Raw genomic sequence first — 18,137 nt, 5'->3', positions numbered from 1 at the left:
GCGCCACCCTATCATTTTTTTTGATAAATCATTGTCTAGCAAATCTTTGCCTACCCCCAAGGTTTCAAATATTTTTCTCCTAAAAAGTTTTACATTTTCAACTTTTACATTTGGGAATAAACCATTTTGAATTCTTATTTTTATATAGTAGAAGATGTAGACTGAAATTCATTTTTGCATATCTCATTGTTTATGTATATCCCATTGTTTCATCACCATTACAGTTCTTTTCCCACTGAATTCCCTTTGAGCAAAAATTACCTATGTATTTGTATGTAAGTCTGTTTCTGTGGTTTCTATTCTGTTCTGGTCAATATATCCATCTATCTTGTTACCAATACTGCACTGTTTTTTCTTTTTTCTTTTTCTTTTTTTTTTTTATTTTTTGGTAATAGGGATCGAACTCGGGTCCTTGCACTGTTTTCATTATTGTAGTTTTATAATAAGATGTAAAATCAGGTAATATCAACCTGCTAAGTTGTTTTTCTTGCCTAAGATTGTTTTAGCTATTCTAAGTCTTTTGCATTTCCTTATACATTTTTTTTGTTTGTTTTTTGAGACAGGGTCTCACTATGTAGTGGAGACTGACCTGGAACTCACTATGTAGCCCAGGTTGGTCTCGAACTCACAGAGATCCTCATGCCTCAGCCTCCCGAGTGCTGCGATTACAGTGCGCCACCACGCCTGGCTTTCTTTATACATTTTTTAATGAGCTGCTCAATTTCCACCAAAAAAAGCTTACTGGTATTGAGGTTGTGTGTAGTCTGCAGATTAATTTTGGGAGAATTTACATTTTAATAATATTGAATTTTCTATCTGTGGGCAAAGTATATCACTCTGCTTATTAGGTTTTCTTGATTTTTCTCAGCAATGTATTGAAGTTTTTAGTACAGTGCTCTGGTACTGTACCTTGCAAATGCTCACTTCTTGCATTCCCTACCTCCTCGGTGTAGGAGGCTACTAGGCTCCACTTAGGTTCCTCTTCCTGCACTATGGCCTACAAAATTCTCCTCACTTTGTAAGTGGGATAACCATAGAGCTCCACTAGTTTGTTTTTCCTTTTTCAGAGATCAGTTTCCTTTTCTGACAAATTCCTCAAAACCCATTGCATTCATTCATTCTCATAGTCCCCCGCCCATCCAAAGAGTAAAACTAGACCTTGTTGCCCTATCCTCACCAGAAGAATTTCTTATGGTCTTTTCAGGGGGCAGTTTTGTTATTTATATTGTAATTATAGATATGCTTGTTTTTTGACGCAGTCATTCCATGCTGTCTTCTCGGTGCCAGAGTTTCAGCAGTAAACATGACGGGCATGTTTTCATAAATATTAAAGAATGTCTCCAGAAGACAGGCAACAAACTAAATAAGTAAAATATGTACTATGTTAGAATGTGATTAGAAATGCTAAATAAAGAAAAGAATAAAAGGGAAGGTGGGTAGTATGTGTTGTGTAGACAGAGGCATGTCAAAGCTTGTACACACTAACCTGAAAGGTCTTCCAGGAAAAAGTATATTTGATTGGAATCCTAGCAAATGGTCAGTGTAAGCTACATAGATATCTGGAGAGAGAGAGTACTCCAGGTACAAGCAACAGTTAGTGCAAAGGCCCTGGTGTGTTTCAGGAACAAAAAGAAATATTTGTAACTACTGTTACAGTCCCTGAGCAGATGCTCAGAAAAATGATAGCTATTGGGCTGGGGATTTGACTCAGTGGTTCCACCGCCTGCCTCGCAAGTGCAAGGGCCCGAGTTCGATCCCCAGTACACTCCAAAAAAACAAAAGCAAAACAATGATAGCTATTTGGAACATTATTCCTGATGGCAGAACCAGGAATATGACCTAGAATTTTGTGGCCTCATTGCTCATCTGCTTGCTGTTGGGTCATATTCTTTCTTTCTTACAGTCCACAACATACTATATATACTGGCTTGTGATTATTCATACATTGTTCCTTTTTCATTGTATAAAAACACAGGCTCACCATGTGTATCCAATCATGTAATTTTCATGGTGACGCTTACCTGACAGGATGCTGGGCTCAAACATTTCATTTCTTGCTAGTCATTGGGGTTGGCACTGTTATTCTCACTGGATAAACTTAGTCCTCTTCCTCCCTTACCACATATGTGTGTATTTCAAAGAGTGTACACTCAGAGAAAAAGCTCAATCTCCCCACAGAAACAAAAATCCTTAAGTACACATGAAATACTATACAAATCCTAATCACAGTGCCTCCTGCACTCCTTTGGCACTATGGATATCATCGAAAGCTGACAAGGCCTTTGTTTTGTAATTTAAGATTGATTTTTTTGAATAGGTAACCCTTATGATTTTTTTTTTTTTGTAGTGGGGATCGAACTTGGGTCTTTGCGCTTGTGAGATAGGTGGTGAAACTACTGAGCTAAATCCATGGCCCACACTTGTATGAAGTTTTAAAAGAACAAAATTATGTAAGAGAGAATAAGTTTTCCTCTCTCTTTTCCTCAGCCAATCATTATTTCTGTCTGGAGACAAACAATGGAACTGAATCCTTTGGTATTAGAGAAATATTAAGTACATATGTGTATATGTGCATGTAGATATTTTCAGACTCTCTGCATCTGATCTCCATCTATGCAAAGCACCTTGATAATTTATTTTATTGTTATATGTTTGTGATACATAATAATCACATTCATTTTGGGGAATTAGTACATATATAATATCACAGCTTGGTCCCCTCTTCCCCCATCCTTCCCCCCTTCCCCCTTCCTCAGATCCCTCTCCCATCTCCATAAAGTCTACCTCCCTACTTCCTGCCATTTATTTTATTTTGTTCTTTAAATTATGTATATTTTGGGGTTCTCATATGAGAAGTCATGTGACATTTAACCAGTATTTGATTTATGGCACTTAAAATTATGGTCTCAAGATTCATCAGTTTTCCTACAAATGACTCATGTTGTCCCTTTTTATAGCTGAATAGTATGCTATTGTGTATATTTTATGTATAGATTCATATATTGATGGTCATATAGGCTGCTTCTAAGATGTAGTTATTGTGAATTCTGCTGCTACAAACATGGGTATGCATGTATTGCTATAATATGATATCTTTAACTGTTTCAGGAAGACACATAGAAGAATATCTGGATTGAATGGAATGTGTATTTTTAGTATTTTGAGGAATCTCCACACTGATTTCCATAATGGTTATATTAGTTTATATTCCCACCAACAGTGTAAAAGAGCTCCTATTTTCTCAACCTCACTGACATTTGTTATTGAGTTATTGATAATAGCTGTTCTTTGTTGAGTAAGGTGGAATCTCAGTGTTTTGATTTGCCTTTCCCAAATGGCCAAAGATGCTGATAATTTTGTATATCTATTGGGCCATTTGTACATCTTATTTTGAGAAGCTTCTGTTTGTTTCAGTTGCCCATTTTTAAAATTGGGTCCTTTATTTTGTGTGGGAGTGGGTTCTAATTTTTTTAGTTCTTTATATATTCTAGGTATTATTCTTTCTGAGAATAAGATGGAAAAAATTTTCCCATTCTGTAAGCTATTTCTTCACTCTATTGATTGTTTTCTTCATTGTGCAAAAGCTTTTAAATTTTTATAAGCCCATTTATTGATTTTTGGTATTATTTTTTGTGTATTTGGAGTTCTGTTCAGAAAAGTTCATGCCTATGTTTATTTCTTCAAAAGTTTTACCTATTTTATCTTCTAATAGAGTCAGTGTTTGTGTTTTTATATCTAGGTCTGTGATCTATTTTGGTTTATTTTAATTTAGAGTGTAATATGTGGGTGTAGAGTCTTCTTTTGCCTGTGGATAACTAGTTTTCCTAGCACCATTTGTTAAACACCCTATCTCTTCTCAAGCATATAATTTTGACCTTTTTGTAAAAAATCAGATGGCTGAAGATGCATGAGGTTGTTTATGCATCTTCAATATTATTATTTGGGTAAACATGGCTGTTTTTGTGCTGGTATCATGATGTTTTAATTTCTGTCACCTTGTACTATAACTTGAAATCCATGGGCTGGAGATTTAGCTCAGTGGCACTGCACCTGCCTTGCAAGTGTAGGTCCTGAGTTCAATCTCCGGAATGAAAAAAAAAAATCATGATTGTAATGCTTCCTGCTTTCCTCTTTTTACTCAGGATGTTTTGGACATTCTGCTTCACTTCTAATTCCACATAAATTTTAGCATTATTTTTTCTAGTTCTGTGAAGAATACTATCAGTATTTTGATTGGAATTGCATTAAATCTATATATTATTGGTAGTATTGTCATTTTGACAGTATTGGTTCTGCCTATCCAGAAAAAGGGGATGTCTATTTTCTAATAGCCTCCTCAGTCTTTTTTTTAGGATTCTATAGTTTTCATTATAGAGGTCTTTTATTGCCTTGGTTAGTTTCATTCCTGAGGCTTTAATTATTTTTATCTTATTATGAATGGGATTGATCACCTGAAATCTTCTCAGTGGGTTCATTGTTGTTGTACAGGAATGATTTTGAGCTTTGTGTGTTGATTTTATATCCTGCTACTTTGCTTTGTTTATTAATTATAAGTGTCTTTTGGTAGAGTTGTTTGTGTCTTCTATATAAATGATCATGTCATCGGGATATAAAGACAGTGTGAGTTCTTTCTTTCCTGTTCATGTCCTTTTACTTTGTTTCTCTTGCCTGATTGCTGTGGCCACAGTTTTGACTAAAGTATTGAAAACAAGTGGTGAGAAGGGACATGCTTTTCAGTTCCTGATTTTTTAGGGAATGTTCAGTGTTTTCCCCATTTAATGTGATGGTGGCAGTGGATTTATCATAAAATAGGTTTTATCAAGTTATGGTAAGGGCTTTTTTTTAACATATTAATTGTATTGGTACATTTAATGTGTACAATATAATGACATTCATTTTTGGAAATTTGTATCTTTACATGATCAATTTTGGCCCATATTTTTTCCTCATATCTCTACCTTCCCTTCAGCCCCTCCTTCCCTCCCAATCTATAAAAACTTTGTTTCCATTATTTTTCATTTTCTTATTTTGATTCCATTCCCTTCTTTCCTTTCCGTTTCCCTTTCCTCTTCATCCCTTTTCTTCCTATTTCACATTATTATACCTTTTAGCCCTGATTTACACTTTCAGTTTCTCACACTAGAGAAATGATTCAGTATTTACACAAGTGTTCTATTTATCTCACTTAAGAGTATGGTCTCAAGGAGACATTTAGCTATAAATGTCTCTAATTTATTATTTTTAGGGCTGAGTAGTATTCCATTTTAGTAAAAAAACACATTTTCTTTATCCAGTCTCCAGTTGATGGACAATTGGGCTACTTCCACGTTTTAGCTGTTACAAATTGTGCTGCTATGAACGTGGGTGCATATATCATTGTGGTATGATTCTTTTAGTTCTTTGGTATGATTCTTTTAATTCTTTGAATTCAGCAGGGGGAAGAACAGAGTCAAATGGGACCTCCAATGTTAGTTCTTTCCGGTATCTCCATACTGCTTTCCACAGTGGTTGCACCACACTCCCACCAGCAATGAGCAGTGTTCCTCTTTCCCTGCAGCCCTGCCAGAATTTCTTATTGGTTGATTTTATGATAGCAGCCATTCTTTCTGGAGTAAGGTAGAATCTCAGCATTGGTTTCATTTGCATCTCTCGAATGACCAGTGGTGGTTTTCATATATTTATTTGCTATTTCTACTTTTTCTGAGAAATGTCCATTTCAGATGCCCATTTTTGGACTGGGTCTTTAAATTTGGGAGGTCTGATTTTTTAAAGTTCTTTATGTATTCTAGATAGTAGCCCTTTGTCTGAGGAAGAGCTGGTGAAAAGTTTTTCCCACATTGTGGGTTGTCTTGTCACACTGTTGGTCATTTCTCTTGCTGTGCAGAAGCTTTTTAATAAGAAAATAGCTTACTTGTTGATTGTTTCTGCTAGTTCATGAGCAACTGAGGTTTTGTTCATAAAATCTTTTCCTATGCCAGTGTCTTTAAGAGTTTTAGCTAACCTCTGTTCCAGCCAATTTTTTGTTTCTGTTTTAATATTTAGATCTTTAATCCATTTTGATGTTAGTTCAGTGCATGGTGAGAGATATAGGTCTAGTTTTAATCTTTGTCAAGTTGAAACCCAATTTTTCCAGCACCATTTATTGAAGAGGCTATCTTTCCTCCAGTGAGGGTGTTGGCCCTTTTGTCAAAGATGAGGTGGGCTGAGTGTGTCTGGAGTTGTTTTTGCATCTTCTAATCTGTTCCACTGGTCCTCAAGTATGTATCTTTGCCAGTACCATGCTGTTTTTGTTACAGTAGCTTTGTAGTATAGTTTCAAGTTGGGAATTGTGGTACCCTCTGACATGTCTCTGTTGCCTAGAATTGCTTTTGCTATTCTAGGTCTTTCTCATTGCAAATCATTTTTGGATTGTTTTCTCAAGGTCTGTGAAGTATGTTGCTGGGATTTCAATCAGGATTTCATTGAATCTATATAGCAGGTTTGGAAGTGTAGACATTTTCACTATGTTGATTCTTTACCCAGAAACAAGGGGTGTCTTTCCATTTTCTGATATCTAAGTCTATTTTTTCAGAGTGTTATAGCTTTCAGAGTACAGGTCTTTGATTTCTTTTGTTAGGTTGATTCCTAGGCATTTCAATTTTTTTGGATGCTATTGTGAAAGGAATTGATTGCCCCATTTCTCTCTCAGTGAGTCTGTTTTCTGTGTACAGAAAAACTATTGATTTTTTGTGTTAACCTTGTATCCAGCTACTTTGCTGAATTTGGTTATTAAGTCTAGAAAACTCTTGATGGAGTTCTTGGGGTGTTCGATATAGAGTATCATGCCATCTGCAAATAATGACAATTTGACTTCTTCATTTCCTATCTTTATTCCTTTTATTTCTTTCTCTTGTCTAATTGCTGTGACTAATTTTTCCACAGCTATGTTGAACAGGAATGAACAAAATATCCTGGTCTTGTTCCTGATTTTAGCATGAAGGATTTCAGTTTTTGACCATTTAATATTGTCTTGGCTGTTGTTTTTTTCATAGATGGCTTTTATCAGATTGAGGTAGAGACTGTCTATTCCAACTTTCTGCAGGGTTATTTTAATTGCATGTTGGATTTTGTTGAGTGCTTTTTCTGCATCAATGGAGGTGATCATATGGTTTTTATCTTTGGCTCTATTAATATAGTGTATTACATTTATTGATTTGTCTATGTTAAACCATCCCTGCATCTTTGGGATGAATCCCATTTGGTCAGGGTTTATGATCTTGATGATCTTTTACCTTCTATTTGCCAATATCTTATTAAGGATTTTTAGCATCTATGTTCATTAGTGAGATTGGCCGATAGTTCTATTTTTTGGTTGGTTCTTTCTCTGCTTTGCGGATCAAGGTGATGCTTGCTTTCAGGAATGAATTCAGGAGTATTTCTTTCCTTGCAATTTCATTGAAGAGTTTAACCAGTAGTGGCAGTAGTTCTTCTCTAAATGTCTTGTAGAATTGAGCATTGAAGCCATCTGGGCCCAGCTTTTTCTTAGTTGGTAAATTTTTAATTACATTTTCAATTTTATTGATTGATATTGGGTCATTTAGAAATTTTAGGGTTTCATTCTAGTTCGGTAATTCTTATGAGCCTAGGAATCTGTCCATTCCTTCTGTGTTTTCTATCTTATCACCATATACATTCTCAAAGTAGGTACTGATGATCTTCTGGATTTCTGCTGGGTCCATTGTAATTTCACCCTTTTCCTAATTTCATGGATTTGAGGTTTTTCTTTCCTTTTTTTTTTTTGATAAAGTTGGCTAAGAGTTTGTAAATTTTGTTATTTCTTTTGAAGAACCAACTCTTCACTTCATTGTTTTTTTTGTATCATTCTTTCAGTCTCCATTGCATTAATTTCTGCTCTAATCTTTATAATTTCCTCCCTTGTATGAGCTTTGGCTTTGTCCTGTTCTTTTTTTTCTAGAAGCTTGAGATTCAGCATCAGGTTGTTTAACTGAGCTCTCTCTGTTTTCCTATTATGCATATTCAGTGCTATAAATTTTCCTTGCAAGACTACTTTCATTGTGTCCTATAGATTATGATATATTGTATTATCATTGTCATTTAATTTTAGGAACTGTCTGATTTCTTTGTTAATATCCTCTGTGACCCTTTGGTTATTCAGGAGTGTGTTGTTCAATTTGCATGTGTTTGTGAAATTCTTGCAGTTTCTTTTACTATTGATCTCCAATTTCAACACACTATTGTCTGATAATGTACAGGGGATCACTTCAGTTCCTTTGCAATTACTTAGACATGTTCAATAAGTGAGAATATCGCCTGTTTTGGAGAACAAACTATATGCAGCTGGAAAGAATGTGTGTTCTGATTTTGTATGATGGAACACTCTGTAAGTTCATTTGTTCAAGCGTTTGATTGAGTTCTAGTATTTCATTGTTTATTTTCTGTCTAGTTGATCTATCTATTTGTGACAGTGGGTTATTGTGGTCTCCTGTTACTATTGTGTTAGTGCTTATTTGATTTTTTGTGTCCATTAGTATTTGTTTTATATAGTTGAGCATAAAACTGTTTGGTGCATATACATTTATGATTGTCATCTCTTCCTCTTGGATTGTTCCCTTTACAAGGATGTAGTGTCCTTCTTTGTCTCTCTTGATCAGTGTTGGTTTGAAATCCATGAGATCTGCAAAGAGGATCACTATTCCTTCTTTTTTGGAGGGTTCCTGTCACATGGAATATTGTTTTCCACCCTTTAACTTTCAATCTATGGGTCTCTCTGTCTCTCTATCTCTTTTATTTTTTATTTTTTTGGTACCAGTGATTGAACTTGGGACCTTGCATTTGTGAAGCAGGCAGTCGAACCACTGAGCTAAATCTCCAGCCCAAGTCTCTTTTCGAATTAATTGTGTTTCTTGTATGCAGCATATTGTTGGATCTTGCTTCTTGACCCATTCTGGCAATCTACTTCTTTTGATTGTTGAATCAAGACCATAAACATTGATAGTTATAAGTGATATGTGTTGACTTATCCTTGTCATGACTTTTTCTTTTTGTTGGAATCTCCCCCTTTGCATTGAAATTCTTGTCATGCCTGATGTATTCCTTCTGTTAGGCTTGCTGGGGTTTTTATCCTCACTGTCATTTCCTAGGGTATTTTAAAAAATTTTTTGGAGTGCTGGTTTGTTATTCATGAAGTTCCTAAAGTGTTCTTTGTGATGAAAGTATCTTATTTTTCCATCAATTTTGAAAAATAGTTTTTCAGGGTATATCAGTTTGGGTTGAAGGTTGTTTTCCTTTAAGGCTTGAAATATGTCACTCCATGCTCTTCTTGCCTTCTGGGTTTGTGTTGAGAAGTCTGCTTTGATTCTGATGGTCTTTCCTTTGTATGCAATTTGTTTCTTTTCTCTAATTTCTTGTAGAATTTTGCTCTACTCTAGGGTTTCTGGAATCTTAACTAATATATGCCTATGTGTAGATTTTTTTTTTATCATGGCTATTTGGATTCCTATATGCCTCACTTATCTGTATGTCAAATTGTTTTCTGCCATTGCTTCTGTGGACAGTTTTTTTTATGTCATCTGCACTCTCTCCTGTTCCTTCACTGACTCCAGGCAGTCTTATAATATTCTTCTTTGCATTGTCTAGCAGTGGTTGGATTAATTTTTCATGGTCCCTTATTTTTTGTTGTTGTTTTTTTGATACCAGGGATTGAACTCGGGTCCTTGTGCTTGCAAGGCAGGCAGCAGAACCATTGAGCTAAATCTCTGGCAGTCCCTTACTATTTTTAAGAAATTTTTCCTGTTCACTAATTGTAATCCTATCTTCTATATCTGCAATCTTTGTATTGGCTCATTCTACTGCATAAACTTTCAACAGAGTTGTTTGTTTTTTTTTCCAAGCAGAGTTTTTAATCTCCTGGAAATGTATTTTCATCTTTTTATGGATTCCATTTGTTTCCTATGTTGAGATTTGGTCGTGTTCCTCAGTTCCTCTATTTTTTTTTATCTGTGTCCACTCTAGATTTATTAATTATATCTTGCACTATGGGTACAATCTCTTCTGTAATCTGAGCAATTATTTGTGATTTCATTTTTTCAAATCCTCTTTTGTTGCCAGTTCAGGGAGTCTAGGTGGTTGAGTATCAGATTGTTCCTTCTCGTTTCCCTTTGGGGTTGCCTTAGGTGATCTGGAAATCTGGTTTGGGGACTTGTTTCTGTGTCTTCTTATTTCAACAAATGCATCCTGCTGTGCCTTTATTGAGACAACTTTTTGCTCACCCACTGGTCTTCGATTCTCACCAAGCCACCAAGAGGCCTTTGCTCTGTTGCTCACCAGTACACCAATTCCTGGATTCAACGCACAGATGCTATGTGGCAGGCCTTTGACTGAAGCTTGTGCATTTGTGCTGCTTTTTCCTGGGCAGGCCTTGGCTGGACTGGCTTGCCCAAGCCTCTGGGCCAGGGTGTATCCCTGGCTGGAATCTGCCTGCAGCCCTGTTGGTCTGGACCACACCTCTGGTCCCAGGGATTTTCACACACTCATTGATGTTATAGGGTGGGCCTCTGAGTGAAACTTTTGCACCTCTGCAGCTATTTCCTTGGCAGGCCTAGGCTAGATGGATGGGCTTGCCAAAGCTTCTTAGCATGGGGCCGATCCCTAGCTGGGATCTGCCTGCAACTGTGCTAGTCTGGACCATACTGCTGATCCCAGGGATTTGAGAAACTCACATATGCTATGGGGTAGACCTATGCAGCTCTTTTCTAGGCAGGCCTAGGCTAGGCAGGTTTGCCCCAACCTCTGAGGTCAGGGCAGATCCCTGACTGGTATCTGCCTGCAGCCACACTGGTCTGGAACACACCTCACAGGTAAGGTCCTTCTATACCTATTTTCATCAGGGTATTTTAAAATCATGAGTGGATGTCAGATTTTGTCAGTGGCCTCTTATATATCTATTGAAATGATCTTGTGATTTTATCCTTATGCCTATTTATGTGGTGCATTATATTTAATGATTTATGTATATTGAACCATCCTTACATCCTTGCAATTAAGCTGTTCTGGTCATGATTTATGATCTTTTTTAAATGATTTTGTGCATTCTATTTGTGAGTATCTTCTTGAGGACTTTTGCATCTGTATTCATTAAGTAAATTGACCTCTATTATTCTTTTTAGGATCAAAGCCTAATTGACCTTCTCTGTGACTACAGGAGAAAAAACAACAGGCTGTGTGCCTCATTTACCAACATGTAGGCATAGTAGCATATTGCAAGTCCTAGAGAAGAGACTATATAACTGAGATCTGGTTGTTTACCTGGGTATATGCTATAGATAACAGGAAGCAGGTGAATCGAATCCTCTATTATCCTGATTGCTTGTTTATTGGAATATAAGCTCTCAAAATAGTTTCTTATAGTCCTCTGCATTTTGGCAGTGCCTGATTTTGCTTTTTTCATTTTTAATTGTATTGATATGAGTCTTTTCTTTTGCTAAGTTTGGCTAAGATTTGTTACTCTTATTTATGCTTTAAGGGGACTGTTTGATTCACTGATTTTTTTGTATATTTTTAAATCTCAATTTCATTAATTTCTGTGCTGAGCTTTTTAATTTCTTTCCTTGCACAAGTTTTGGATTTGGATTGCTCATGTTTTTATAGGACTCTGACATGCATAATTAGTTATTTTTTTAAATTTGGGATCACTCATTTTCTGATATGGCCATTCATAGCTATAAACTTCCCTCTTAGAACTGCTTTCATTGTCTCCCATAGGTTTTGGTATGTTGTCTTAGCGTCATTTGATTCTAGGAATTTTAAATTTCTTCCTCAATTGCTTTTGTAACCCATTTGCTTTTCAAGGATTTATTATTTAATCTACATGTATTCCCATAGATTCTTCTGCTAGTTTCATTATGCCATGATCACATAGTATACAGGAGATTATTTCAGTTCTTTTGTATTTATGTAGTGTGTTGTATGGCCTAAGATGTGATCTGTTTTGGAAAAAAGTCCATGTACTTCTGAGGAAAACATGTGTTTTCTGTTATTATTGGAGTAAACATTCTGTAGATATCATTAGTTTGATGATGTGGTTCAACTCTGATATTTGTTTGTTGACTTTTTTGTCCAGTTGATTTTTTTTTAGAATGGGGTGATGAAGTTTCCATTGTCTCTGTCCCTTCTTGTATGTCCAGTAGTTATTGTTTTATGAAATTGGGTGTCCCAACATTTGGCACATATATTTTTACAATTATTATCCCTTCCTGTTGAATTATTCCCTCTATCAGTATATAGTGACCTTCTTTGTCTGTCTGATCAGTTTTTGGTTGAAGTCTCCTTTGCCTGAAAATAAGATAGCTGCTACTTCTTGCTTTTGGGTATCCTGTTGCAGGGGGCATCATTTCTATCCATTCACTTTCAATCTGTGTGTTCTTTTGTGGAAGAGGTATGTCTTTTGAAGGCAATATATAGTTGAGTTTTGAGTTTTCATCCAGTCTGCTGGTCTGTGTCTCTTTATTAGGAAGTGATGACCATTGGAAGTTACTATTGATAGGCATTTCCTGAACCCTGTTGTTGAATTAAATTTTCAGTGCTAATTCCTGTATTTTTCCTATTGTTTAATTAATATACAAGTTAGATATATTCTTTCCTTTGAGTTCTTTAGTGATGTTGACTTTGCTTTTTCTGTCTAGGATTCTCTTGAGTACTTTTTGTAGTACTGGTTTTGTAGTCATGAATTTTTTTCTATTCTCTTTGTTGTGAAAAGTCTTAATTTCTCCACAACTTTTGAAAGATAATTCTGCAGGATATGGTAATCTAGATTGGCAATTTTTTTTCTTTTAAGGCTTGAAAAACTTCACTCCAAGATCTCTTGGTCTTTAAGGTTTGTGTTTAAAAAAATCTGTTGTGCTAATAAGCTTTGCTTTATAAGTTACTTGATTTTCTTTCTAACAGATTTTAGTATTCCTGTGTTGAATTTCTAGGAGTTTGACTGTGATGTGTTGTGGTGAAGTTCTTTCTGTTTGTGGTTATTTGTGCTTTTATGTGCTTTGTTTACCTGGATACTCATTTCTTTCCCTAAATTTGGAATCATTTGTGCTATGACCTTGGCAAATACAATTTTTATACATTTAATGTCATCTTCTAACCTTTCTTTAACTCTTATAATTTTTAGTTTTGTGATTTTTAAAGTAATGTAGCAGCTGTTGGATCTAGCTTTCCTTGTGTCTTGATTTTCAGATATCACCGAGTACATGATTTACTACATTAACCTTGTCTTCATGTCCGAGCAGTCTCTTTTCAGATTGGTCATACCTGATGCCCATATTTTCAATGGAGTTTTTGTATTTAGGATTTGTACTTGATTCCTTTTTATAATTTCTGATTCTTTACTAAAGTGGTCATGTATATTTTGCATTGTTTCCTCTAATTCAGTAAACTTTTTTGTTTGTGTATTCTTTAAGCTGGTGGAACAACTGTAATTTACATTCTCTTTGAGCTCATTGAACATCTTATATATCGCTAACTCTTTTCACTTGATTTCTACCACTCCCTGAGAGGTAGACAGTGCTAGCCTCATGTTACAGTGAGGATACCAAGGTTCAGATGGTGTGTCCATCATGTTACAGTAAGGGTACTATGGCTCAGAAAAGAGTTGACTTGCCTAAGATCTCCCTGGCAGTAAATAGAAAATTTGGGACTGATGTTGCTGTCTGTTCTACTTCTTTTTACCACACTAAGGAGTGCCAGGTCTTATGCCATAAAATGGGAGGAGATATCTAAACACTTGCTGGTAGTAAGAATGATTGAGAAAATTCCCCCAATTCCTTTAATCATTTTCATATTCACATGGCAGATACTACATGTAATGCTGGCAGGTACCAGTTGGTAGGCAGTATGAGGAGATATATAACTTACTCTAATTGTCATATTTCTTACTATTCCACAGATTTATTCAGGTCCACCTGAGGAAAGTGCTGCACCCCCAGTGCCTCCACCTCGAGTGGCAGCAAGAAGGCACAAACCAATCACAATTTCGAAGCGTTTGTTGCGAGAAAGGACCATATTCTATACTTCTTCCATGGATGAAAGTGAAGGTCAGTATTGAAGTTCAACCTTAACTTCTAAATCAAGAATAGACATAAAGAGGACATTGAAAGGGTGGAGTAAGGTATGGTCATTTGTCTCTGTACAAAAGTAGACTTTTCTTAGCTCCCGGGCTTAAAAGCAGCTAAGAGAATCAAGGCTTATAGTTAGCACCCAGAGAGGGTATTAATTCTTTGTCAATGGATAGGATATGAATGAGTTTGTAAAAGAAGTTAGCATGATGCCTAATAGGGGCAGTGGAGAATCCAAGATGTTCTTAGATCTGTGCCCCCTTAAGGTGCCTTTTGAATGTTCTGAGATTTTAAACTCAAATGGAGCTAATATAGATTAAATAACTTCTATGTTCTAGGTACTGTACTATATGCTAGGTGAAATTATGACATATTCCCTAGTCTCAAGGAGCTTCCAGGATAAAGGAGACATAGATATATGAATAAATATGTTCCATTCAATGGAAAAATTGCTAGTATGAAGATTGTACCCTTTGTTCATGAGCCTATGCCCCCACTACTCCATTGAAACTACTTTTGTGAAGGTTGCCAATAATCTCCATGTGGCCAAACCTAGAAATCAAACCACTATTTTCATCATACCCAGCTTATGATCCGCATTTGACACACTGCCTAACTCTTTTCTTAAAAGACTAAATTTGGCTTTCAGAACAACAAACTCTCCTTTTATCTCACTAGACATTACATCTCAGTTTCCTCTACTAGTTGTCCTTGTTTTCCCATCTTCTCCATGTTGGAGTAGGCCTGAGCTTCTCTCTGTTATTTTCCTATGTGATCTCAATCTCTGTTTTAAATGTCATTTAAGGGCCAAGGATTTAGCTCAGTGGTGCTGCCATCTGCCTTGAAAGTTCAAGGTTCCAAGTTTGATCCCCAGTACAAAAAAAAAAATGTCATTTGAGTGCTTAAGATGATTTTCAGATTTCTATACGTAGGAACTAGCAGCACCAGTCACCTGATTGCTGTGGCCTAGAACTTCAAAATCATCCTTGATTAGTTTTCCTTTTTCCCTTACATCTGATTGATCAATACTTTCTATCATCTCTAACTGCACATTAATTTTGGTGAGTAAATCTTTTTATTTCTCACTGCTGCCCTCTTGGCTGAGCCCTTATAATTGCTCACCTGGTATCTTTGCTTGCCTTCTTGCCTGCCTCCAATCCATTCTCCACAGCAGGATGTGAAATGTACATCCTTCTGAAAATATTGAGATATATTATGTGTATGTACCAACTTCCATGAGGAAGGTGATCATTGTGTACTGCAAACATATACTAATAAAATAATAGAGAAAAAATTAAAATGTAAGTCACATCCCGTCATTCCCTCTGCTCTAAACTTTTATTGACTTCTCTTCGTGTTGAGAATATAACTTACATTTATGCAGCATTATATAACCCTTCCTTATGTTTTTGATCTTAATTTATGCACTTCATGGTTTTATCATAGCTTTTGGTTTGTCTGCTGTAATCACATTGGTCTTGATGTTACCTGTAGGTGTCAATCTTACCAAACAGCTTTTGTATTTGCTGTTCTCTTGGTCCCATATATTGTTCCTCTAGAACTTCACAAGGATCGCTCCTTCATTCAGATCTTGGCAAAGTGCCATTTCCTGATAAACAGCTTCTTTGAGCAATCTAAATAGTTCTTTCTTCTCCTCCAATCATTGCCTATCTCTATGCACTGCTTTATTTTATTCATATCACTTTCTGCAATCATTGACATACTATTATCTGTCTTGTTTATTAGAATGTAAAATCTATTTCATCACCTTTCCTTAGAAAAATTTCCACTATGCATTTATAGAATGAATGTATAAGGAATGATGAAGAGCAAAGGATTATCTAGCTTAAGGGATCACTTTTCTCATGGAGATTGTGAGCTGTCATCCAGGAGAAAATACAGGGGAACATTGACTGCCTACTGTGTTGTTTCATAATCTCTTTTGCTTGCTCTTGTTTTGTTTTGTTTTTGGTACTAATAGAGATTGAACCCAGGGCTTTCACACTAAAATACAACTCCAGCCCTTTTAAAATTTTGAGATAGAGTCTAGCTATGTTGCCCAGCTAAGCTTGAACTTGTGATCCTCCTGCCTCAGCTTCCCTGAGTGCTGGGATTACATATGTGCATGCCTGACTAACAATCAAATTTTTATGGAGTAAATGTGTTTGTTTAAAGTCTTCCCAAATATAAAGTCTATACCTGCAAAAACAGTTTTTCCTCACAGTATTCTTAGTACCAGCACAGTACCTGGTACTGTGTAAGTATTCAATAAATGAGTATAATAAATGGATGAATTGGGTGTCAATAGACCTAAGGTCTAATTTCATCTTGCACTAGCCTTTTGACTAATGTGAGCTATCTACTTTTCCTCTCTGCCTCTCAGTGAGCCTCTCTGTATGATTTGTGCCAGAAGATCTACAGTGAGCTCACCCAGTATTGACATTTCTTTTTTAACATTTTTAGATTGAAATATAATTTATATACCATAGGATTTACCCTTTTAAATTGCACAGCTTAGTAGCTTTAGTATATGTTGTACAAACATTGTTTTCCATTACTCCAAACAGAAACCCATACCTTCCAATAACCTGCTTCCCCAGCCCTTGAAAATTACTAATCTACTCTTTGTCTCTAAAACTTTGACTAATCTGGATATTTCATATAAATGGTGCTTTTGTTATTTTTTCTTTATGAAGTACCATAGTCTAAACTCAAGGCCTTCACACTGATCTATGTTCCCTATCCCTTTTTATTTATTTATTTTTTGTTTTTTTAAATTTGAGATGGAGTTTCACTAAGTTGCCAACTTTCCCAGGCTGATCTCTAATTTGCAATCCTCCTGTCTCAGCCTCTCAGAGTGCTGGCCCTTTTTGTGGATGGCAAATTATCTAACTAATAATGTATTTAAGGTTCATCCATATTGTACCGCATATCCGTATTATTGCCAAATAATAGCCGAGTATATGGGTATATTATATTTTGTTTAATCATTCATCATTTGATGAAAATTTTAGGTGTATTCAAATTTTGGCTGCTATGAATAATGCTGCTGTGAACATTCATGCACAGCATTTTGTGTGAATGTTTTCAATTGTCTTAACTGTGTACTAAAACCCCTGTTCTGTGATCGCTCTATATTTAAACTTGTAAAAACTTTTAAAGAATGACCGTGTTCTTTTCTAAAGGAGGTAAATCATTTTGATTTGTCACCAGCAATGGATGACAATTCTAATTTCACCATATCTTTGTTAATACTTGTTATAGTTTGACTTTTTTGATTCTTGCCATCCTAAGTGGGTGTGAATCCATAATCTCCTTTAATCCTTGGCATTCCTATGTGAGACAGGTATGAGGCTCTATTTTATAGTGAAGATATTGGAAGCCCAGAGAGGATGAATATTTTGCCCAATTAATACAGCTGCTAAATGACAGAACAGCAATTTGTACCGTTAGCCCAAAGCTCATTTACAATGTTATACATTGTTATACAATTTTTACAAAGCTATTATAATGTTATATTTCCTATAACCTGTCTGAATACTGTTCTAAGAAGGAAGCACTCCTCTACTCACCACTGTTCTTTACCTGCAGCACCTCCTTATCTTACTCCAAACTTATAATTCTGTTTCAAAATAGTATTTCAGTGATTCCTTCCACCACAGTCATGGACCTCTTCTAAGGTCCATATCTAAGCTCTGGCCATTCTATCTCTTCAGCATCTCTTGAATCTGTCTCTCTTTGCGAGTGCTGTTCCAGTTCAGATCTTTCTCATTAACATTCTTATAGCTGATATTCCTGTCTCCAGTCTCTCTGGTCCAGTCTGCTTTTCATAATGAACCAATAAGCTATTCTAAAAACAAATATTTTCCAAAGCTATTTCTCTGCCTAGAGATAGTTTGTATTCCCAAGTGTGGCTTTCATAGCCTTAATGATAACACCTCCAACTTTTCTTAAAAACCTCATCTCCAGCTGCTCACACATTTTCTCTCAAATGTTCAAGCCAAATTAGACTTTTTTTTTTTTTTTTTTTTT

The 18,137-nt window shown here is 35.8% G+C and overlaps 1 protein-coding gene across 4 annotated transcripts in view; it reads left to right on the top strand.

Moving 5' to 3' along the window:
• Ophn1 (oligophrenin 1) overlaps positions 1-18,137 on the top strand; it is a 418,396-nt gene that overhangs the window by 378,532 nt on the left and 21,727 nt on the right. For all 4 annotated transcript variants that reach the window (XM_010632184.3, XM_010632183.3, XM_010632182.3 and 1 more), the window contains one exon: positions 13,937-14,084. In XM_010632184.3, coding sequence (XP_010630486.1) covers positions 13,937-14,084 — 148 coding nt within the window. The remainder of the gene's footprint in view (positions 1-13,936; positions 14,085-18,137) is intronic.

The sequence above is a fragment of the Fukomys damarensis genome, unplaced genomic scaffold, assembly GCF_012274545.1.
Source record: "Fukomys damarensis isolate Sample0158 unplaced genomic scaffold, DMR_v1.0_HiC HiC_scaffold_39, whole genome shotgun sequence".
Classification (NCBI taxonomy): domain Eukaryota; kingdom Metazoa; phylum Chordata; class Mammalia; order Rodentia; family Bathyergidae; genus Fukomys; species Fukomys damarensis.
This window is presented reverse-complemented; position numbering and strand designations above follow the sequence as displayed.